The following is a 23,534-nucleotide window of genomic DNA, read 5'->3' on the forward strand; positions in this document are numbered from 1 at the left end:
TAAACAAAATCCAGGAACAACAGTTCCCCCTAGTGGTGGATGTTATTACAACAGTACATTATACAACATATAGATAAACGTGGTTTACAAAAGAGGAACATTAAAAAAGTTTTGATCAAAGCTACCGATTAAACTCCATTTCATATAAAAAAATATTTTTTGGTAAGTAACTCATCACCACACAAGAACGGTACAAAAGGTTTATTCATGGGAAAAAATAACACAAGATTGTAAAAGATGGGATAGGAATATCACAAATCGTGAAGTTAACGACATTAATTTGAAATATTTGACTTGCAACCCGAAAACTGCTGGACAGGCGGACACGGCTACTTCATTAGGTCGTGATTTCCAAATCTCGCGGGTTGAGGAAAACGGGTAAAAAAGTTATCGTCCTCGGTCTCGCGAGACTTCCTTGAGACAAGCGGTCGGTTTTCACGGGCAGAAACCGTTTCCCGAAGCGGAGCCCGAACGGATTGTAGTTGAACGGACTCCGCCGGTCGTTGCAGAGCAGTTGACGCTGCTCGTCGTTCCCTCTCAGGGAGATGCACGGGTTGTGGTTCTCCGGTAAGATGTCCGTTAAATCCGTCCTCTTGGCCACCGTCAGCTCTGAGAAACTGGTCGGTCCGCGACCTGTCGGGAAAACACGAACTTCACTTGAAAACGATGACTATTGTCTTCCTGTTCGGCCGATATTGGATTGTTGCCTACATGACGCCTACATGACATACTAACTAAAAAGTAAGTCGAATTATTATTAATGAAATTATTAATTATAATATTAGCAGGCTATTTTATAACCGAATTATTTCAGTATTGGCCCATGTAAATAGATTGACAAATAAGCATTTATTACTGTTATTTAAAAAAAATTAAGTATGAATGAACCAGAATACCAATTTAAAGCAGTAGTATAAAATTTAAATATTCGGACGCACCTGTCGCGAGGGGCCACTCCGCAGAGCTCGAGCCCCGCAGGCTCCTGGCCGACGTCCCGTTGTTACGCATCAGAACTATCGCGAGAACCAACACCGGCGATAGACTTCTCATATTTCGCGCAGGTTTTTCTTCGTCGTTTTTCAAACAGTCTGTAGGCTGCAGTTTGTCTTTAGGAGTGAATGTTTTTTTTCCTTGCTGCTCAACCGGACTCTAAAATGAAACATGCCTGATGTTTACCTGGCGGGTCTTTTATACCTCCGCTAGGTGACTTCTGGTGACTCCTGGAGGCGAACGCCATAAATTACGTCTGCGTCTCGAGCCACAAATTGCGGCGCAGTAATGAATTATTTATCAGAATTTCCCGGAAATAGACCATTACCTTTCGCTTTCAGCTGAAATCATCCTCCATTTGGAAATAAGTACATCTACGAACACACGGGTTGTAGACCGGATGTGGTATTCCGGAGTATTTTCCTTCCTAATACAAAAGCTATAATCGTGTGTTTATTTACAGTTGTGTACAACAGTTGGTACAAACCCAGGAACATTTTCAGCATCGAGTTGGTATCAGGAAACCAACCAATGGGCTTAATTCTTGATAAAGATACACCTAACATAACACACATACATACACACACATGCATAACACACACACACACACACACACACACACACACAACACACACGTATAACACACATACACACACACACACACGCATAACTAACACATAACACACACACACACAAAAACACACACACTCACACATAGAAAAATACACACAAACACACACCACATTTTCAGATGCCCAAAGACCTAAACAGCATTCTGAGTTCCGGTGTAGAAATGAGGATTAACAATAATATCTAAATAATGTGTCCATTATTCCAGATTCAGAGTACTTTGAAGACATGCCTTTGACTCCCTGCAGACATCCAGTGTGGTCCAGCAGCAGGCGGCCTCTGATAGGCCGGACAATCCTCCCTGTACACCAACACTGCGCACACTTTCTTTATGAATAACCTTACTTAATATTGATGTTAGTTTGTATTTTGTTTCAGAAACATAGAATGGTGTTTCTTCACCATTAGGCTGAAATCTGTCATCATAGTATTCTCTTTTTGTAATCTAGTAATCTCCTGGTTAAAGGTTAGGGTATTAGTATCGCTCCAACAGTTTCATCATTTGACACGGGCAGACGGCTATGAAGTGTTTGTTTGGCCCTGGTGGGAGGGGCCGGCCCCTGACCCCTCAACCAATCACCTCGCTGCGTCCCAATTGAATAGTGGTGAACTCTGGGCCCGCCGCTGTTTGCACAGTGGAACAGCTGTGTTCAAACAGTGACCCGAACACGGTCCGCACGGTCGTTAGGGGAGCCTCGTTAGACAGCAGGACCCTCCGACGCCTCACCATGCCGCTGGCCCGATCCTTCTCCATGACCTCCCTGAGCGGGGTGCTGCCCCAGTGGGACGAGGAGGACCTCCCCGTGGACGACCTGCTGCTCTTCGAGGTCGCCTGGGAGGTCACCAACAAAGGTCAGGCTCGAACGCTAACGTCCGCAATGTCACGGTGATGTCACGCCGACGTAATGCTAATGTCTGCTAACGCCACGATAACGTCAAGCTAATGCACTTTAATGCACCGCCAACGTCCCACTAACGTAAAACCGACCTAAAGTTAACATCACGCTATCGTCATGCTAATGTCGGCTAACATCACGCTGATGCACTTGCAAAATGCAACGCTGACGTCACACTAACTTTAAGCTTACGTAATGCTAGCGTAAAGCTAAGGCAATGCTAACGTCATGGTAATGTCATGCTAACCAGGCGGTCTAAGCCGCCTCCTCTGACCCGTCTGTCCGTCTTATCTCTGTGGATCATGCGTCACACGATGACAGACAGGTGTCAGTCGAAGGGAAAACACAGTTTCTCTGCAGTAGTGGGTCCACATGTAGAGACGTCTGTATTAACACAAGGGAATCCTCTTTGAGTCGCTCTGCTGGTGCTCTATTCATCACCTCTATTGAGGTGTGAGCGTTGGGGCCTTGATGGAATGGAGCCAAACGGCCAAGTCCTGAGCAGGCCCGTAGTGACCGTACGGCTGGGGACGCCCCTCTGGAGTTACTGGACATGCACATAAACACACATACACACACACAAACACACACGCACACCTAAGAACATACACATGAACACGCTTAGACACACACACACCCCTAAGGACATCCACATAAACACACACACACACCTAAGGACATACACATAAACACACACACACACACACACACACACACACACACACACACACACACACACACACACACACACACACACACACACACACACACACACACACACCTAAGGCCATACACATAAGCACACACACACAAAACACACACCACACATACAGGGAGGAAAGATTGTGGTCATCTTTAAAACTGTCAATCTGATCCCTTCAATAGCAAAGCCCTTCTCGAATGACAGACACACATTCTAACATTGTGTTTCAATTACAATTTTGATGGCATGAATTTTCTGGTCCGTATTTTGACCACCTGGATATGAATATCATATTTTGAATATCTGCAACCTAAATTTGTTTTTGGATGTTATTTCTTCATGTTTGCTTTTAGAATTCAAAACATTATGGCAGTGATTTGCTTCCATAGTCGGGCATGATTTAATGCCAATTAATTATTGACTGAGTGAATTAATGTGTGGTGGAAAATTATCTGTGAGCGGGAGTCTGCTGGTTTATAGTATGTATGTTTGTGTATGTATATATGTGTGTATATATGTATATCATGTGTGTGTGTGTGTGTGTGTGTGTGTGTGTGTGTGTGTGTGTGTGTGTGTGTGTGTGTGTGTGTGTGTGTGTGTGTGTGTGTGTGTGTGTGTGTGTGTGTGTGTATAAATATATGAGGGTGTACTGTGGTCTGTGGGACCATGTATTCATGATTTAGCCATTGTAGTTTATAGTCAATCAGGGGCCAATCAGGAGCATATGTTGGTTTTGGGCTCTGACGGCGTCAACTCAAAGTGGTCAGTTTAAACATTTATACAAGATCCATTTGGAAAGCTGGTATGTACAGCAATATATATAATTTAAAAACAAAACATTACAATAAGAATGCATTAATTAAGTTTTAAGTGCTTTAAATTGACTCTGATTAATGGCATTTTCCAATCGCTGAACTCAAATTACGTTGGGTAATTAATAATTAATTGGCATTAAATCATGCCCGACTATGGAAGCAAATCACTGCCATAATGTTTTGAATTCTAAAAGCAAACATGAAGAAATAACATCCAAAAACAAATTTAGGTTGCAGATATTCAAAATATGATATTCATATCCAGGTGGTCAAAATACGGACCAGAAAATTCATGCCATCAAAATTGTAATTGAAACACAATGTTAGAATGTGTGTCTGTCATTCGAGAAGGGCTTTGCTATTGAAGGGATCAGATTGACAGTTTTAAAGATGACCACAATCTTTCCTCCCTGTATGTGTGGTGTGTGTTTTGTGTGTGTGTGCTTATGTGTATGGCCTTAGGTGTGTGTGTGTGTGTGTGTGTGTGTGTGTGTGTGTGTGTGTGTGTGTGTGTGTGTGTGTGTGTGTGTGTGTGTGTGTGTGTGTGTGTGTGTGTGTGTGTGTGTGTGTGTTTATGTGTATGTCCTTAGGTGTGTGTGTGTGTTTATGTGGATGTCCTTAGGGGTGTGTGTGTGTCTAAGCGTGTTCATGTGTATGTTCTTAGGTGTGCGTGTGTGTTTGTGTGTGTGTATGTGTGTTTATGTGCATGTCCAGTAACTCCAGAGGGGCGTCCCCAGCCGTACGGTCACTACGGGCCTGCTCAGGACTTGGCCGTTTGGCTCCATTCCATCAAGGCCCCAACGCTCACACCTCAATAGAGGTGATGAATAGAGCACCAGCAGAGGGACTCAAAGAGGATTCCCTTGTGTTAATACAGACGTCTCTACATGTGGACCCACTACTGCAGAGAAACTGTGTTTTCCCTTCGACTGACACCTGTCTGTCATCGTGTTCCACTCTGGGTAACGCGTCTTCTTGTAACAGCGAAGACGCCTTCAGATGTAGTAAACAGAGTAATGCTTCGTGCTCTCAGTGGGGGGCATCTACACGGTGATCCAGACCAAGGCCAAGATCACGGTGGACGAGTGGGGGGAGAACTACTTCATGATGGGGCCGTACTACGAGCACAACTTCCAGACCCAGGTGGAGGCGTGCGAGGCCCCGCTCCCCGCCATCAGGGGCGCCATGGACGCGCTCATCAGCAACGGCTGCCAGGTCCTTACTCGCATCATAATAGACGTGTACTTACACTAAGCAATTATCTATTAGACTTTTAGTTATTATGCTTAGTAATATTATGCATTATCTTTTATATTTTGTCTATGCTTACATTATTGTAGTACATTTATTATCTGTATATTTAGAATGCTTTTATTTTAGTCGTATTAATATTTCTTATTTTATAGTGTATTACACAATATACAATAATATAAAAAATTGCCACAAGATGGCAGTCTAACATCAATCTAAAGAAATGTGTTATCCTAAGAAATAAACAAACATATCAATATATTCGTAAAGCCATGTATATCTGAATCTAATCTAACTGTAAATATCTATATCTATTTTATCTATAAATATTGTTATATATTTCAAGTATTGTATTGCTCCAGTGTATTTTGTTTCTATTTGATTATATATTTTGTGTGTGTGTGTGTGTGTGTGTGTGTGTGTGTGTGTGTGTGTGTGTGTGTGTGTGTGTGTGTGTGTGTGTGTGTGTGTGTGTGTGTGTGTGTGTGTGTGTGTGTGTGTGTGTGTGCGTCTGCGCGTGCCTGCATGCGTGTTCATGCATGTGTGTGCCTCTGCGCGCGCGTGCCCGTGCATATGTGTGTGCCTCTGCGCGTGCGTGCCCGTGCATATGCGTGTGTGTCTGCGCGTGCGTGCGTGCGTGTCCCAGGTGTTCTTCGGCCGCTGGCTGATCGAGGGCAGCCCCTATGTGCTTCTGTTTGACGTGGGCGGGGCCTCCGGGAACCTGGACCGCTGGAAGGGTGACCTCTGGGACTCCTGCAACATCGGCCTGCCCTCCCACGACCACGAGGCGGGCGACGCCCTGATCCTGGGCTCCCTGGTCGCCTGGTTCTTCAAAGAGGTTCCTCCTCTCTGTTCCTTTGACGGATCAGAGCTTTGACGGACACAGGAGCTTAAACACTGCGTTCCGATTGGTCCACTCGGGCCCTGTATAGATAGATAGATAGGAACTTTAATGATCCCTCTGGAAGGTTCCTTCAAGAAATTCCACTTCCAGCAGCAGCAAACGCCATGTTACAAATAGAATAAGAGTTAAAAACAAATATAAATTATTACATTGTGTATTATTTAAGGCATCACAATTTTGTAGTCTTGCTGTTTGATATGTGAGTACAGGAAACCGGTTCCCTGTCGATCGCACTGCGTAATACCCACAAAGCACTGGAAAATATGTTTAGAGCAGATGCACACCTAATCCCGCACTGTTACCCATGATGCACCAGGGTTTTCAGTGTCATTTGGTTTATCCAATTGAGATGGTTTTCTTATGTACTGCTGAACATGAGCTGAGGAAACTCTTTAAGATAATAAATAGATCCTAATGAAAGATTAAAGTGTTGTATTTTGAGTGTCACCTGACCACGTCTCACTGGTCTCTGCTCATTGGCTGTAGCTGACGGATCGCCTTGGCGACGCCCCCAACGTCATCGCTCACTTCCACGAGTGGCAGGCGGGCGCCGGGCTCATCCTGTCCCGCGCCCGCAAGATCCCCATGGCGACGGTGTTCACTACGCACGCCACCCTGCTGGGGCGCTACCTCTGCGCCGGGAACGTGGACTTTTACAACAACCTGGGCAAGGTGGGGGCACACGCGCTCACACACACACACACACACGAAGGCAGGCAAACACACTCCTAAAACACACGCACGCAGAAACATAGACACGCGAAAACACGCAAAAAACATGCAAAAACATATGCGCACATAATCACACACATGCAAAAAACACACAAATGTGCAGAAACACACATGCAAAAATAGACACACCCTTCTAAAACCACCTCAACAAGGTGAACACAGCCACACACGCAGACACATGCAAACACACAGACACACACCACGTGCACAAACACACACACACACAAACACATGTGCAAGCACACACGCAAGCACTCCCTCACACACATAGACACCCACACAACGGAAACGCTGACTTCAACAACAACTTCGACCAGGAGTAGGAGAGCCCACATGTGCCCCCCCTCCCCGGCCCCCACACGCCTTCCTCGTGCTCCGTTGTTCCGCTCGGTGCTGGAGCCTGAAGGTCAGCTCTTGGCTAAAGGTCGCGCGCTAACAGGCTCAGGTAATTGACAGCTGCTTGTCTCGGAGCGGGAGCGGAGCGCTGAGTGTTACCGAGCGCCCGACGGGCGTCAGAGCCCCCGCTGGTACCTGGTACGCCGCTGACCGCACCAAACGTAAACAGATCTCAGCTGGAGCCTCGTTAATGGACAGGGGTCGTCAACCTCGTTACTGAGGAGGGGACGTTCATTAGATTATCCTGAGAGAATTATTATAGAGGGAGAGAGGGGCTTGTAATAATGTGATGGCACTTGACCACTTTTTTTTCATTTTCATTTAATGTTCATGAACATTAAAGCTTATTTTATTCATTAAGATACTGTATCTACGTATGTATATATCTAGAAGATGCTGTCAACATCATTTCGTCAAAAGGATCTTTCTTTGGGTCTGTGTTTCTCGTAGAGAAGGAGAGAGTCTCTCAGGAATAAGTAGTAAAATCTCTATCACATAATTGTGTCGTAAAAACAAAACACACAAACAAACATACATACAAATCTAACTCGTAGGAGAGACGGATATGACGTATTAAGGCGTAGAACGACGGCACCTAACCATGGACTGGTGCTGAAGATGGCCCCCACAGAGTCTAGCCCCCGTGCTCCATAGCCCCTCAGCCCCAGGGGACCCCCTGCCCCAGGCACCCCAACATTGGGCCAGTGGACCACACTCGCTGGGGGTCCCGACCAGAGAGTGTAGAACGTAGAATACGTGTGGGCCATCTTCAGCAAACGGCTCACAGTCGGGTGCGGGTGTGTGGCCGCTTAATAAGTAATATTCATCTCTCCTACGAGTTGATTTGTATTTGTTTTGCAACACAGTTATTTGAAAGCGATTTGACTTCTTATTCCTGAGCTCCAGGGGACGGCCCCGTTGACCCGTCCGTCCTGCTGCGTGTGTTCCAGTTTGACATCGACCGGGAGGCGGGCGAGAGGCAGATCTACCACCGCTACTGCCTGGAGCGGGCGGCGGTGCACTGCGCCCACATCTTCACCACTGTGTCCCAGATCACGGCCGTGGAGGCCCAGCACATCCTGCAGAGGAAGCCAGGTGGGGACCGCCTTCACAGCGACACCGCTGTGTTGGTTGAAGGAACCCTGCATCCGGTGGGGACCGCCTTTATCGCGACACCGGCGCATTGGTCGTAGGAACCTTGCAGCCGGTCTCGTGGTGAAGCCAGGTAGGGGGACCGTCTTCACCGCGACACTGGCGCATTGGTCAAAGGAACCTTACAGCCGGTCTCGTGGTGAAGCTAGGTAGGGGGACCGTCTTCACCGCGACACTGGCGCATTGGTCAAAGGAACCTTACAGCCGGTCTCGTGGTGAAGCCAGGTAGGGGGGCCGTCTTCACCGCGACACCGGTCGAAGGAACCCCGCAGCCGGTGTTGTGGTGAAGCCAGGTGGGGACCGCCTTCACCGCGACACCGGCGCTGTGCTATTCTTGTATTCAGTGTAACCCTGTCCAGTGTTCTTCAGCCCCTCACCCTGGTCCTGTTCCTCTGTTCCTTGGTCCAGACGTGATCACCCCCAACGGGCTGAACGTGAAGAAGTTCTCCGCCATGCACGAGTTCCAGAACATGCACTGCACCAGCAAGGCCCGCATCCAGGAGTTTGTCAGGGGACACTTCTACGGGTGAGTGTTGATGGGGGCCCCCACCTTCACCCAATTAGGACTTCAGAGTTTTCTTATGAAACAGAATGTTAAAGGGAATTCAACCCAAAATGCAGAATGCAGTTTTAGACTAAATTGTTAAACAAATTATTGTGAAAAAATATATGATGCCAGTTATTGCAGGATATATAAAGATAATTTTTACGTTGATAATATGCTGAGTCTACCTTTATATGTCCCGTCCTCCCTGGCAGACATCTGGACTTCAACCTGGAGAAGACGCTGTACTTCTTCATCGCCGGCCGTTACGAGTTCTCCAACAAGGGAGCGGATCTTTTCCTGGAGGCTCTCTCAAGACTCAACTACCTGCTCAGAGTAAGAAGCTTACCCCTTTCAAGCCTCATCAAGGCTCTCAAGGCTCAACTACCTGCTCAGAGTAAGAAGCTAACCCCTATCAGGCCTTATATAGGCTCTCTAAACTAACTACCTGCTCAGAGTAAGGAGGCTGCTAGCCCTATCAAGTCTTATCGATCCTTGTTCAGGCTCTAAACTCAATTACCTGCTCAGAGTACGGAGGTTGCTAGCTCTATCAAGCCTCATCAAGGCTCTCTACGGTTTCTGTCTGTTCTGCGGGGCTAGCATCACACGCCTCACGCTTTACAGTGAAGTTTTAAGGGGGCCAGTGGTACTAAGTTCTGATCTTCATTTCTCTCTCGCTCTCGCTTTCTCTCTCCCTCCCCCCCCCCCCCCCCCCCCAGGTCCATAAGGAAGATGTCACCGTTGTGGTGTTCTTCATCATGCCCGCTAAAACAAACAACTTCAACGTGGAGTCCCTGAAGGGACAAGCCATACGCAAACAGCTTTGGTAAGAAAGTAGGATCACACACACACACACACGTGAGCGCACATACACGTGCACACTGTACCCCTCCAGGGACATGTCTCACTCCTGTCCTCCAGGGACATCTCTCACTCTCCTGTCTTGTGTCCTCCAGAGACATGTCTCACTCTCCTGTCCTCCAGAGACATGTCTCACTCTCCTGTCTCACTCTCCTGTCTTGTGTCCTCCAGGGACATGTCTCACTCTCCTGTCCTCCAGAGACATGTCTCACTCTCCTGTCCTCCAGGGACATGTCTCACTCTCCTGCCTCACTCTCCTGTCTTGTGTCCTCCAGGGACATGTCTCACTCTCCTGTCCTCCAGGGACATGTCTCACTCTCCTGTCTTGTGTCCTCCAGGGACATGTCTCACTCTCCTGTCCTCCAGAGACATGTCTCACTCTCCTGTCCTCCAGGGACGCTCTCCTATCTCACTCTCCTGTCCTCCAGAGACATGTCTCACTCTCCTATCTCACTCTCCTGTCTAACTCCCCTCTCTTGTGTCCCCCTCCAGGGACACGGCCCAAGGCATGAAGGAGAAGTTTGGGAAGCGTCTGTACGAGGCTCTGCTGAAGTGGGTCCCGCTCCTCTCTACACTAGCGTTCTCTCCAACACCCTCTAGGACTAGTTCTGTTCCATTATTTATATTAACCGCTACATGAGAGTTTAGCAAGCCAGGCAGAAAGGAGTGATGATGACTTTGATAGCTATGCGATGAATAGGTCAAATGTTAATCAATATAATTTCAAACATATAATTTAAAAAAAAAATTGTGCAGGGGGGAAATCCCAGAGATGAACAACATCCTGGACCGCGATGACTTCAGCATCATGAAGAGAGCCATCTATGCCACTCAGGTACCGGGGCTGGCTGGCGGGCTCCCCTCTTTCCTTTTCTGTTCAAATTCTATTTCATATTCTACATCCTCTTCTTCTTCCAATCCTGCACATTTCTCTTCAGATTCCTCTTCATTGTTGTTGAATCTCGTGGCCTGGTTGTATTGGATTGCTGCCATCGTCTCTCAGAGCAGTAATAAGCAATTGATTTACCATAAAATAGATGAATGGCGTGCTGTAGCACACACACACACGCACAAACACGCACACACACACACGTCATTCTGTTGTGCTTTTGGTTTATATTTATTGTAATAAGTCACCGTTGCTGTGGGTGAATATTACGGCTTATTCCAAACTGATATGGTGTTGCTACACTAACAATGTATATAAACCTTTTAAGTCTTCAAATGTATATACAAATGTCAGATTTTATGATGTGCCCTTATCTCATGTGTACGAGTTAAATTTGAAAAGTTGAATCACAGCTACAACAGGAAGGATGTATAGACCACACTGTCTATACAGTGTCCTAGTTCATAAGCTTTACAGATAAACATCCTCATGGTCACAAAGATACAGGCTACCTGTCTGCCTCCTCTCATCACGCTCTGCCTTGAGCCCAGAGGGAGTTCCACTCTAGTCCTGGACGGTGTGAAGTGTCATGGTGCCTCTATCTATCTATCCATTACAACGCCAGGGATTCCCCTTGAGCAAACATGAATGAACGAATGAGAGTAATGAGGTAATCACATCCCAGCCGAGCCACGTGATTGGTCGAGGTAGAGGATGTGGGTGCGGAGGGGGCCGGCCCTCGCTGGTCGATGGCATTCTTAAAGGCAGAGCCGCCGATACCGGAACCTTTCTCAATTAAAGGAATTTATGTCCACGTCAATATTCCAGGAAATGGAATGCCGGGGGGGGAATTGATCGAGGGGGGGTTAATGGAAATAGTGCGGGGGGGGGGGGGGTGGGGGGGGGGACAAACTTGTGAATGGGAAACGTAGCTGTGATTAATTTTCTATTAAATCTATTACTCTCACTTTAACACACACACACACACACACACACACACACACACACACACACACACACACACACACACACACACACACACACACACACACACACACACACCTCCATCACTTCATGTGCTAATACACGCCACACCGATTTTTATTATATTTATCATCACTGGTTCAAAACTTTTCCATGCATAAAATAGAAGCTGCTCTTCATCACGCAAGTGGACAGAAGCCCGAATGCGTTAGTCCACACAGGAGAATCAGTCCATTCAAGAAGGCGTAGGCGGACAGTGTAGAGGCTTGGCTGTTCTGCCCCCAACCGTACCGTACCGGGTTCGATCCCCAGTGAAGCTGATCTGTACGTAGGCCCCCTAGGGCGATGGGCATCCCCTCCACTAATGAAAATATACGCTCCAGTAATATAAATCTATTTTAAGATATTTTACATTTACATTTAGGGCATTTAGCAGACCTTTTTATCCAAAGCGAGTCACAATAAGTGCACTTGTCAGAAGAAAGCGAAACAACACTATATCGCTGTCGGTAAGGATGTTCATAGAACCAAGTGCCAAGCACTAACAATCGATATGTTAACCCATTCCCTGTCTAATAGCTAGGATAAGATGCGACACAATGCTAAATGACTAAACAGTTCATATTAACACAGTTCATAGTAACAAAGTTACAGTTCACAGGTTGGAAGGTAAACCAAAATTGAATCTCCAAAGTTGTCGATCCGATCCAATTTGTTCTCCCAACCTTTTTGAAACCTCCTTGAACAACAACAGCAGTGTGAGTCACAGTAACGTGGTGATCAGACATCATTAGCCTCGAACATATTTCATGTGTTGCAGATCGATACGGAAGTGATGAGTCCAAAAGGTTACTCGCCACGGATCATCGCCCCGTCTCATTAAACGCGGTTCAGGGGTGTTCAGGAACCATTTTGTGGGCATAAACGCGATTGATTTTCCAGTCCAGTTTTCAGGTTGGATTAAAACCTGCGGCGGCAGCCATGATGTGGATCAGTCACACGTCGTGTGCAGTAGGAGAATTTATGTGTTGGTTACACTGTATGAGTTTGGGTTAAACGGACACAAAAATCTGGATTGTGTTTGCGATGGCAGTATCAAATATAGTCTGTTGAGAACTTGACTCAGTTCCATGAAACGGAGCCGATCTCAATGTATTGGGGTAATTATTTTCATGAGGCTCATTGAAGACTTTTGCTGGAATTGCTTTACTGCAATTCACAATTATAATGTTTAATTTCTTCTTCTTCTTCTCTCTACTCTCTAATAATTCTTGTGCTCGCACTCACTCAATCACTCGCTTACTCTCTCTCTCCTTCACACTTTCTATTTCACTCTCTTTCCCACTCTCACTCTCTTTCACACATATACACGCTCCCTGGCTCACTCTCCCCCCGACCTGTGCCCCCAGAGACACACACTGCCCCCCGTGACGACTCACAACATGCTGGACGACGCCACCGACCCCATCCTGGCCAACGTGAGGCGCATCGGCCTCTTCAACGCCAGGAGCGACCGCGTCAAGGTAGACCCTCTCTGACCTAGGCTCATACCTCATTATCAAGGTACACTCTCTAACCTAGGCTCATACCTCATTATCAAGGTACACTCTCTAACCTAGGCTCATACCTCATTATCAAGGTACACTCTCTAACCTAGGCTCATACCTCATTATCAAGGTAGACCCTCTCTGACCAAGGTTCATACCTCATTATCAAGGTACACTGTCTAACCTAGGCTCATACCTCCTTATCAAGGTAGACCCTCTCTGACCTAGGCTCATACCTCCTTTTGTTTGGTTCCGGTTTCCGACCGACCCTGTCAATTTATGTGCGACCCAAATTATTTTATGAGCTTTATTAAAAAAATAATAATAATATTCTTTTTGATGCAAACTATAATTACGTTTTGGTACAGCACCTCTTCATTGTGTACAAGGATGAGCGATTTTTCTCGTTTTTAAATGAAAACAACCTACCTATCATTCGCTGCTGCTGGAAAAAAAATAATAATAATAATAATAAATTCCCTACCTACCCATGACCTCAACTGACAACCAACAGGAACCAAACTTTTTTTTTTTTTTGGCCTTATCAAGGTAGACCCTCTCTGACCTAGGCTCATACCTCATTATCAAGGTACACTCCCTAACCAAGTGTGTGTGTGTGGTTCTAGATCGTGTTCCACCCTGAGTGTGTGTGTGTGGTTCTAGATCAAGTTCCACCCTGAGTGTGTGTGTGTGGTTCTAGATCAAGTTCCACCCTGAGTGTGTGTGTGTGGTTCTAGATCGTGTTCCACCCTGAGTTCCTGTCCTCCACCAGCCCCCTGCTCCCCATGGACTACGAGGAGTTTGTACGCGGCTGCAACCTCGGAGTGTTCCCGTCCTACTACGAGCCCTGGGGGTACACACCTGGTAGGCCTGTTACCGTGGTTACCGCTGTTACTACGAGCCCTGGGGGTACACACCTGGTAGGCCTGTTACCGTGGTTACCGCTGTTACTACGAGCCCTGGGGATACACACCTGGTAGGCCTGTTACCGTGGTTACCGCTGTTACTACGAGCCCTGAGGGTAGACACCTGGTAGGCCTGTTACCGTGGTTACCACTGTTACTACGAGCCCTGGGGGTAGAAACCTGGTAGGCCTGTTACCGGGTTTACCGCTATTACTACGAGCCCTGGGGGTACACATCTGGTAGGCCTGTTACCGGGTTTACCGCTATTACTACGAGCCCTGGGGGTACACACATGGTAGGCCTGCGAAACAAATTGGAAGTGAAAGAAAGTGAAACGCTCAACGTTAACCAAGATGGGAGCTGGCCTGCCATCAGACTGGACCATCAACAATGATATTACAATCTGTCTGCTGCTGGTCACAGTGGGACACCGACCAACCCAGTGTGTCTGTGTGTGTGGGGACCCAGTGTGTGTTCTTTGTTTAGACCGTGTGTGTGTGTGTGTGTGTGTGTGTGTGTGTTCTGAGTTCAGCCCCTGTGTGTTGTGTGTGTGTGTGTGGACCCTGTGCGTGTGTGTGTGTGTGTGTGTGTGTGTGTGGACCCTGTGCGTGTGTGCGTGTGTGTGTGTGTGTGTGTGTGTGTGTGTGTAGACTCAGTGTGTTCTGAGTTCATCCCCAGTTTGTGTGTGTGTGTGTAGACCCAGTGTGTGTGTGTGTGTGTGTGTGTGTGTGACGTGGACCCAGTGTGTTCTGAGTTCATCCCCAGTGTGTGTGTGTGTGTGTGTGTGTGTGTGTGTGTGTGTGTGTGTGTGTGTGTGTGTCCAGGGGAGTGCACTGTGATGGGGATCCCCAGTGTGACCACCAACCTGTCGGGGTTCGGCTGCTTCATGGAGGAACACGTGTCAGACCCAGCAGCATATGGTACGCACACACACACGCAAACACACATACGCAAACACACGAGCAAACACGCATACATGCGCACATGCACACATACACGCACGCATACACACACGCACATACACGAGCACAAATACACACAGGCACTTCCATAACTCTTGAGAAATTCTCTCCCTCTCTCTCCTGGTCTCCCTCTCTCTCCCTCTCTCTCTTGTCGCTCTCTCTTGTCGCTCTCTCTGTCTCTCTCTCTGGTCTCTCTCTCTGGTCTCTCTCTGGTCTCTCTCTCTGGTCTCTCTCTCTGTGTCTCTCTCTGGTCTCTCTCTGGTCTCCCTCTCTCTCCCTCTCTCTCTGATCGCTCTCTCTGTCTCTCTCTGGTCTCTCTCTGGTCTCTCTCAGGTATCTACGTGGTGGACCGGCGGTTCCGCTCGGCCCATGAGTCGTGCAGTCAGCTGACTCAGTTCATGTTCGGCTTCTGCCAGCAGTCGCGGCGCCAGCGCATCATCCAGAGGAACCGCGTTGAGCGGCTGTCGGACCTGCTGGACTGGAGGTTCCTGGGCAGGGTCAGTACTACAGCCCCAGGCTTCTGAAGGCCGCAGTGGGGATGGCTTGGCTTTCCAGCATGGATGGAGAGTCTGAGATTTAATAGGAAGGGTTGGAAAGCTTTGGTGTACAGCAGGCTGTACATGGCTCTGGTGAACCCATTGGCACCCTGCTGGGATTGGAGTGGATTCAGATACATTTAAAACATTTAGCAGCTTGTTTGCAAACGGGCCAAACTTACAAGCAAACAAAATATGTTTGATGCATCGTTGTGTTTTTATAACCGAATTACATTACGTTTGTTTGGTTTAATGAGAGAAATACATGTTTGTTTGTGTGAATAGTGTTTGTTTTTGTTGATAATATAAATGTTTGTTTGTGTTTATAATATAAATACATGTTTGTTTGTGTTCATATTAATTAATACATGTTGGTGTTAATATAAAAACATGTTTGTTTGCGTTAATAAGAGAAATGCATGTTGGTTTTTGTGTTAATAAGAGAAATACATGTTTTATATAAAGATATGTTTGTGTTAACATAAAAGTTTGTTTGTTTTAATAATATAAATATATGTTTGTGTGTGTGCTCGTCTGATGATTGGTTCCTTGATTCTCTCCTCGCCTGTGATTGGCAGTTCTACGTCCACGCCCGCCTCCTGGCCCTCAGCCGGGCGTTTCCTGACAAGTACGAGATGGACCCCATGGCGCCCCCGAAGGTAACTAACCAGTCCTCCCAGCAGCAGCTCACAGCCCATCACAACCCCCACACCAGCACCCTGACAGGCCAAACTGGGCCTGCCTCTGACCCCCGTTCACGGCTGTAATTGACAGCCTAATATTTGGATGAGTGGTTCGGCGTTTATTTCCTCCTGCTCTCCTCAGAAGCACACACACAGACCCACGCTCATACATACACACACATGTACTCGCGCATTCAAACATACTACATCTACATCCATCTACATACTGTCCTAGGATACTGTTCTACATACTGTCCTAGGATACTGTCATAGACCACTGTTCTAGAATACTGTTCAAGAATACTGTTCTACATACTGTCCTAGGATACTGTCATAGACCACCGTTCTAGAATACTGCTCTATACTACCCGTCTAGAATAGTCTAGAATACTGTTCTATACTACTGCTCTATACTATTGATCTAGAATACAGTTCTATACTACTGTTTTGGAATACTGCTCTATACTACTGGTCTAGAATACTGTTCTATACTACAGTTCTATACTACAGTTCTATGCTACAGTTCTATACTACACCTCTATACTACAGTTCTATACTACAGTTCTATACTACACCTCTATACTACAGTTCTATACTACAGTTCTATACTACAGTTCTATACTACACCTCTATAATACAGTTCTACTACACTGCCTCATCACCTCGCCCCCCCCTCCAGGCCGAGGGGTTCCGGTACCCGCGGCCCTACTCCGTGCCCCCCTCCCCCTCCGCCTCCCTCCACTCCACCCCCCACCACAGCGACGCCGAGGACGACGACGACGAAGACGAGCCCTACGACGAAGATGAGGAGGCGGAGCGGGACCGCATGAACATCAAGACGCCCTTCGTACTGGGGGGGGTCCCGGGGGGCCGGAGGAGGTCGCAGCTCGTGGAGGACGAGGACGAGGACTAGACCGGGGAGGGGGGGGGACTAGACCGGGGAGGGGGGGGGACTAGACCAGGGAGGGGGGGGGACTAGACATGGGAGGGAGGGACTAGACCGGGGAGGGGGGGACTAGACCGGGGAGGGGGGGGGGGACTAGAACGGACTGGGGGGGACTAGACCGGGGAGGGGGGAACTAGACCAGACCTGGGGGGAAACTAGACCGGACTTGGGGGGGATTCGACTGGACTGGGGGGGGGGGACTCGACAGGGGAGGGGGTGGACTAGAACAGTGAGGGGGCGGACTAGACCGGACCCGGGGGGGAGCTAGACAGGGGAGGGGGGGAACTAGACCGGACTGGGGGGGGGGACTAGACCGGACCTGGGAGGGACTAGACTGGGGAGGGGGGGACTAGACCGGACTGGGGGGGGGGGGACTAGACCGGACTGGGGGGGTGGGGACTATAACAGACTGGGGGGGGGGGGACTAGACCGGACTGGGGGGGGACTAGACCGGTGAGGGGGGGGAACTAGCCCAGACCTGGGGGAGACTGAACCTGGGGTTGAACTAGAACAGACCTGGGGGAGACTGAACCTGGGGTTGAACTAGAACAGACCTGGGGGGACTCGACCGGACCTGGGGGGAACCACCCACAGTCTCTACACCGTCAGCAGCCTGCCATGTGTGGTGTTCCCGCCACATGTTCCTGCTGAATGCTTATACCCCGTCTTCAAAACATACACCAGACAGTATGTATATTTAAACATATTGTGTTACATCAATTATATTTTAAGTATTGTTGTTGTCTGTGGACCAAGCACCTCCTGAGGGCATAGATTAGCCTCTTGAGGGCGTAGATTAGCCTTCTGAGAGCTAATCTATGCCTTTTGAGGGTGTGGATTATCTTTTCTGCGGTGCAACGCCATTGTTTTAGCGAACAGGGGAAACTACCCATATTTGGAACATTGGGGGCGGGACTTGGAAAGCCACCTTCCAGTATTCTTAAACCAAAATCATGTCAAGTGCTTTTTAATGAGTTGTCGTGTTGGGAAATAGTAATTGACAACCAGGACCTCATATAATAAATGTTAGGGAGAGGAACCAGCTACTAATCCTCAGCAAGAACAAATGAGTTTATTTGTTTCACGAAGATCTAGCAGTTGATTTAAAAAATGTTTACAGAAAACGGTTTCACCAACCCAATGAAACAATCGTACATGTTGTTATTTTCCTGGTATTTGGACGGATCAGTTTAAATATTTCTCACTTTTCATTTGATCTGTTTGATATACGTCTACATTCTCAGCGGTGCTTAGCAAAGTGTGTGTTGGGGTCTGGTCTCATCCTCCCCCTATATCCCCCACAACTGGTCTGTCAGTGCTTGTCAGATGGTCCCACGGTTTGTGAATATTACGTTGAATGTGTCTGGTGACGGTTCATTCACCCCGTCTCGTTGCAGCAGAACTCCTTCAGACAACAGAATGCTATGAATTCAAACTCGTTTTTATTAAAACAACACGTCAAACAATCATCATCCGAGCACGAGTATTTACAAAACGTCTTCCCTCCCCGTCGCAGCACGCAGTATTATAAACATCCAATCAGGGATGGTCTTGAGCCGTTTCAGACGCGCCTCCATCAGAAGTATTCCCGCTTCCACACCGGAAGGTCCTGGAAGGACAGCTGGTTGGCGTTTTCGTTGGCTGGGAGAGGGAGGGAGAACGATAAGAGGGGAAGCTCTTCATGATAACATTTCTTTGCCTGGTGACCGACAGCACAACTTTAGGCAGATGTAACTCAACAAGATAATGAACAAAACATATTTAAATAATTTGGAACAAGTTCCACACAATATAATTCAAAAGTTTGGAACAAGTTCCACAAACATGAATATTTAGTAGTTTGGAGCAAGTTCCACGCACGATAATTCAATAGTTTGGAACAGGTCCCCCACACAATACTTCAATAGTTTGGAACAGGTCCCCCACACAATAATTCAATAGTTTGGAACAAGTCCCCCACACAATAATTCAGTAGTTTGGAACAGGTCCCCCACACAATAATTCAATAGTTTGGAACAAGTCCCCCACACAATAATTCAATAGTTTGGAACAAGTCCCCCACACAATAATTCAATAGTTTGGAACAAGTCCCCCACACAATAATTCAGTAGTTTGGAACTAGTCTCCCACACAATAATTCAATAGTTTGGAACAAGTCCCCCACACAATAATTCAATAGTTTGGAACAAGTCCCCCACACAATAATTCAGTAGTTTGGAACTAGTCTCCCACACAATAATTCAGTAGTTTGGAACAAGTCCCCCACACAATAATTCAGTAGTTTGGAACTAGTCTCCCACACAATAATTCAATAGTTTGGAACAAGTCCCCCACACAATAATTCAATAGTTTGGAACAAGTCCCCCACACAATAATTCAGTAGTTTGGAACTAGTCTCCCACACAATAATTCAGTAGTTTGGAACTAATCTCCCACACAATAATTCAGTAGTTTGGAACAAGTCCCCCACACAATAATTCAGTAGTTTGGAACTAGTCTCCCACACAATAATTCAGTAGTTTGGAACTAATCTCCCACACAATAATTCAGTAGTTTGGAACAAGTCCCCCACACAATAATTCAGTAGTTTGGAAATAGTTCCCCACACGATAATTCAATAGTTTGGAACTAGTTCCCCACGCGATAATAAAAATTGCCTCATTTGTTAAAGTCTTGCTAAACTAAATCCATCTTGGAGTGATTCGGTAGACGTGTTTAGTTCGCAGTAGCTCAGCGCACGGTGTCTGAAGGCCGTCGGATGGGCCAGAGGAGGAGGTTGGATGGTCTGCAAGACGGTCTAACGGAGCAGAGGAGGTCTACTGAACCAGAGGAGGAGGAAGAGGAGGTCTACTGAACCAGAGGAGGAGGAAGAGGAGGTCTACTGAACCAGAGGAGGAGCAAGAGCAGGGTCTACTGAACCAGAGGAGGAGGAGGAGGAGGGGGTCTACTGAACCAGAGGAGGAGGAGGAGGAGGGGGTCTACTGAACCAGAGGAGGAGGAGGAGGAGGGGGTCTACTGAACCAGAGGAGGAAGAGGAGGTCTACTGAACCAGAGGAGGAGGAAGAGGTCTACTGAACCAGAGGAGGAGGGAGAGGAGGTCTACTACTGAACCAGAGGAGGAGGAAGAGGAGGTCTACTGAACCAGAGGAGGAGGAAGAGGAGGGTCTACTGAACCAGAGGAGGAGGAGGAGGAGGGGGTCTACTGAACCAGAGGAGGAGGAAGAGGTCTACTGAACCAGAGGAGGAGGGAGAGGAGGTCTACTACTGAACCAGAGGAGGAGGAAGAGGAGGTCTACTGAACCAGAGGAGGAGGAAGAGCAGGGTCTACTGAACCAGAGGAGGAGGAGGAGGAGGGGGTCTACTGAACCAGAGGAGGAGGAGGAAGAGGAGGTCTACTGAACCAGAGGAGGAAGAGGAGGTCTACTGAACCAGAGGAGGAGGAAGAGGTCTACTGAACCAGAGGAGGAGGAAGAGGTCTACTGAACCAGAGGAGGAGGAAGAGGAGGAGGAGGAAGAGGAGGAGGAAGAGGAGGTCTACTGAACCAGAGGAGGAGGAGGAGGAGGAAGAGGAGGAGGTCTACTGAACCAGAGGAGGAGGAAGAGGAGGTCTACTGAACCAGAGGAGGAGGAAGAGGAGGTCTACTACTGAACCAGAGGAGGAGGAAGAGGAGGTCTACTGAACCAGAGGAGGAGGAAGAGGAGGAGGTCTACTGAACCAGAGGAGGAGGAAGAGGAGGTCTACTGAACCAGAGGAGGAGGAAGAGGAGGAGGTCTACTGAACCAGAGGAGGAGGAAGAGGAGGTCTACTACTGAACCAGAGGAGGAGGAAGAGGAGGTCTACTGAACCAGAGGAGGAGGAAGAGGAGGAGGTCTACTGAACCAGAGGAGGAGGAAGAGGAGGTCTACTGAACCAGAGGAGGAGGAAGAGGTCTACTGAACCAGTCACCTTGGTCCTTCAGCGTCTGCAGGAAGCTGAGCAGCAGGGCGGCGGCCTGGTCCACGCTCTGCTTCTCCGGGCTCAGGCCCCCCTGGCTCTCTGAGGAGCACAGGAACACACACAGGAGGTGAGACAGGCTACAGGTGAGACAGGCTAAAGGTGAACACAAAGACAGGCTGCCGGTGAGACAGGTTAAAGGTGTACACATAGACAGGCTGCAGGTGAGACAGGCTAAAGGTGTACACAAAGACAGGCTGCCAGTGAGACAGGCTAAAGGTGTACACGTAGACAGGCTAGGGGTGAGACAGGCTAAAGGTGTACACAGACAGGCTACGGGTGAACACACAGACATGCTTGCAGACAGACAGGCTCCAGCTGAACACACAGGCTGCAGTTGAACAGACAGGCTTGCAGACAGCCTCACAGACAGGCTGCAGAGGACCAGATCATTACCAGTACAGTAATACTAGTATTTGATTCTATTGTCTTAGGAATTTTTCATTTTAGGTATTAAAATAATTCCATTAGAAAAGTGGCATTGAGCTATAATTAGTTTACTAAGATCAGTAAGTGCGTGAATAATCAGATTCCCTCATCAGCTACTACAGCGTTTAATACGCCGTGTTAGTGTAACGTTCTAGTCATGAGTAATGTTAGGTAAGGTTCAACACAAGGCTGTTTCCCAACTGAAAAACAGGATGATAAGAAGTAAATCCAAGGTACCCAAGTGCAACGTGTCGTACACGTCTCCTTCCTTCCCGTCTTCTGAGATGAACCGCCTGCCCTCTGGAATGAGAACCAAGACGGTGAGGTTAATTATAACTGCACCACTGATCTCATTCACCAAAGCTTGTGCATTACTTATTTGGTTTTATAAGTATGATATTATTGGCTGAATGACTTCCTGAATTGTGATCGGACAGAGCGAGAGGACCCTACGTGTTCCCTTCAGGTACAGCATCGCCTGCGGAGTCCAGTTCCTCCTCTGGAAAGAACTCTGCGTGAGGAGCAGAAACCAACTCCGTCAAAATAGGAGAATAGTTCAAGGCTACTATGATGCACTTAATAAATTAAATATGAATATAAGATGCATGTATATATAGATAGGCATTTAAAAAAAGTAAACTTACCTTCGGCGCGCTCCACGAACGCGAGACGAGCGTCGCCAGCAGCAGGATGGAGAGCAGGTGGGCTAAAGTCACTTTCCTTAACCCCTAGGAGGGACACATCAGAAGCGTTGTAATTTAAAATAACTATAGCTCTAAATAACCGCAAATGTGGAAGATTAGTCTGCGCCTGTAGGCTAATTACGTGCGTAATTACGCATAGCGCCACAAAGGCCTATGCGTAAAAGGCATTTCGTAAACGAACAAAGTTATGGGTTCTGCAGTAGATTTAACACGGAGTTGACGGCTATACGAGACAGGCCTCATTAGTTAAATCCCAATACTGCGGGAGTTGGGCTACTTACTCTCATGGCCGCCGTTGATAAGGAGCAGGCCTTTCTGTATCCGTGTGGACCGCTGGGTCTCGGAAAGTCGATGGTTATCGGGAGGTCGGGGGTCTGCCGGTCAGGACCGTGCTCCCTGTCTTTATACTCTCAGGGGCGGGGAGCTCCGGCTGCCCCAAGCAGAGCAGTGGTTAATGGGTGTCGGGTGGCCATAGGTCACGACGGTCGGACCAATGCGCGGGGAGGGAATAAATTGCAGCTCCAAATCAATTCACTTTTGTGACCTATAATTCTGACTGTTGGAGCTCTGCTCCCGGGGTAATGGACGGGCTATTTAAAGATATTCACAGAGTTAATTAAATGTCGGACACGTTGGTTATGGCGCCTCTTAATAAAAGCAACGTTTCGTTTTTTTATTGTTCCAATATTGATGTTGGGGCTTTTGCTTGTGGAAGCCTTTCAGAGATGAATGAGCTCTAGACTTTATGAATGAAACCCTTACAGTGAATCACTAACTGGACGCATATACTGTAGAAGAGGGGATCTATTGGTTCTGTTCTGATTTAAAGGGGGAAAAACGATGACGACACTCCATGCTTTCATTATATATATATATTTACAAAAGTGCCAAACAGCAAAACATTGTCAAAGCCCTGTTGATTCACATGTAACCTTCTGTTGATTCACATGTAACCTTCTGTTGTTTCACATGTAACCTTCTGTTGTTTCACATGTAACCTTCTGTGGTCCTCACACAGAAACTAAACCTTTTCATTCCCGAAACAAATGTATTCTTTGGCCAGTTGGTCATTAAATGCCCT

General features: G+C 47.5%; 3 protein-coding genes across 3 annotated transcripts; 1 reads left to right on the forward strand and 2 right to left on the reverse strand.

The window, feature by feature from the left end:
• Positions 1-45: 45 nt before the first annotated feature.
• On the forward strand, positions 46-17,293 carry gys2 (glycogen synthase 2). The gene is made up of 17 exons (XM_056587720.1): positions 46-741; positions 1,869-2,472; positions 5,068-5,249; positions 5,932-6,123; positions 6,676-6,861; positions 8,268-8,412; positions 8,878-8,995; positions 9,229-9,349; positions 9,733-9,839; positions 10,367-10,426; positions 10,631-10,709; positions 13,157-13,270; positions 14,032-14,158; positions 15,024-15,119; positions 15,495-15,658; positions 16,276-16,356; positions 17,060-17,293. The coding sequence occupies exons 2-17, from the start codon at positions 2,349-2,351 to the stop codon at positions 17,291-17,293; spliced, it is 2,130 nt and encodes a 709-aa protein (XP_056443695.1). The 5' UTR covers positions 46-741; positions 1,869-2,348.
• Positions 159-1,265, reverse strand: kiss2 (kisspeptin 2). Its single transcript, XM_056587902.1, has 2 exons — positions 939-1,265; positions 159-633 (listed from the first exon to the last, which is right to left on the reverse strand). The coding sequence occupies exons 1-2, from the start codon at positions 1,048-1,050 to the stop codon at positions 338-340; spliced, it is 408 nt and encodes a 135-aa protein (XP_056443877.1). The 5' UTR covers positions 1,051-1,265; the 3' UTR covers positions 159-337.
• Positions 17,294-18,425: 1,132 nt separating the features above from the next.
• On the reverse strand, positions 18,426-22,813 carry spx (spexin hormone). The gene is made up of 6 exons (XM_056587903.1): positions 22,735-22,813; positions 22,394-22,477; positions 22,203-22,260; positions 21,987-22,049; positions 21,273-21,362; positions 18,426-18,967 (listed from the first exon to the last, which is right to left on the reverse strand). Exons 1-6 carry the CDS (start codon positions 22,738-22,740, stop codon positions 18,903-18,905), a joined length of 366 nt encoding a protein of 121 aa, XP_056443878.1. The 5' UTR covers positions 22,741-22,813; the 3' UTR covers positions 18,426-18,902.
• Positions 22,814-23,534: the final 721 nt, after the last annotated feature.

This window comes from Gadus chalcogrammus, chromosome 4, assembly GCF_026213295.1.
Source record: "Gadus chalcogrammus isolate NIFS_2021 chromosome 4, NIFS_Gcha_1.0, whole genome shotgun sequence".
Taxonomy (NCBI): domain Eukaryota; kingdom Metazoa; phylum Chordata; class Actinopteri; order Gadiformes; family Gadidae; genus Gadus; species Gadus chalcogrammus.

What these genes read in the sequence shown, in the direction of transcription:
- kiss2 (XM_056587902.1), bottom strand. Translation starts at nt 1,050, where the DNA reads ATGAGAAGTCTATCGCCGGTGTTGGTTCTCGCGATAGTTCTGATGCGT. An exon ending in GGAGTGGCCCCTCGCGACAG is followed by an intron (nt 634 to 938) that starts GTGCGTCCGAAT and finishes TTTTCCCGACAG; the next exon opens with GTCGCGGACCGACCAGTTTC.
- gys2 (XM_056587720.1), top strand. Translation starts at nt 2,349, where the DNA reads ATGCCGCTGGCCCGATCCTTCTCCATGACCTCCCTGAGCGGGGTGCTG. An exon ending in GTCAGACCCAGCAGCATATG is followed by an intron (nt 15,120 to 15,494) that starts GTACGCACACAC and finishes GGTCTCTCTCAG; the next exon opens with GTATCTACGTGGTGGACCGG. An exon ending in ACTGGAGGTTCCTGGGCAGG is followed by an intron (nt 15,659 to 16,275) that starts GTCAGTACTACA and finishes TGTGATTGGCAG; the next exon opens with TTCTACGTCCACGCCCGCCT.
- spx (XM_056587903.1), bottom strand. An exon ending in GTTCGTGGAGCGCGCCGAAG is followed by an intron (nt 22,261 to 22,393) that starts GTAAGTTTACTT and finishes CTCCTCACGCAG; the next exon opens with AGTTCTTTCCAGAGGAGGAA. An exon ending in GCTGTACCTGAAGGGAACAC is followed by an intron (nt 22,050 to 22,202) that starts GTAGGGTCCTCT and finishes TTCTCATTCCAG; the next exon opens with AGGGCAGGCGGTTCATCTCA.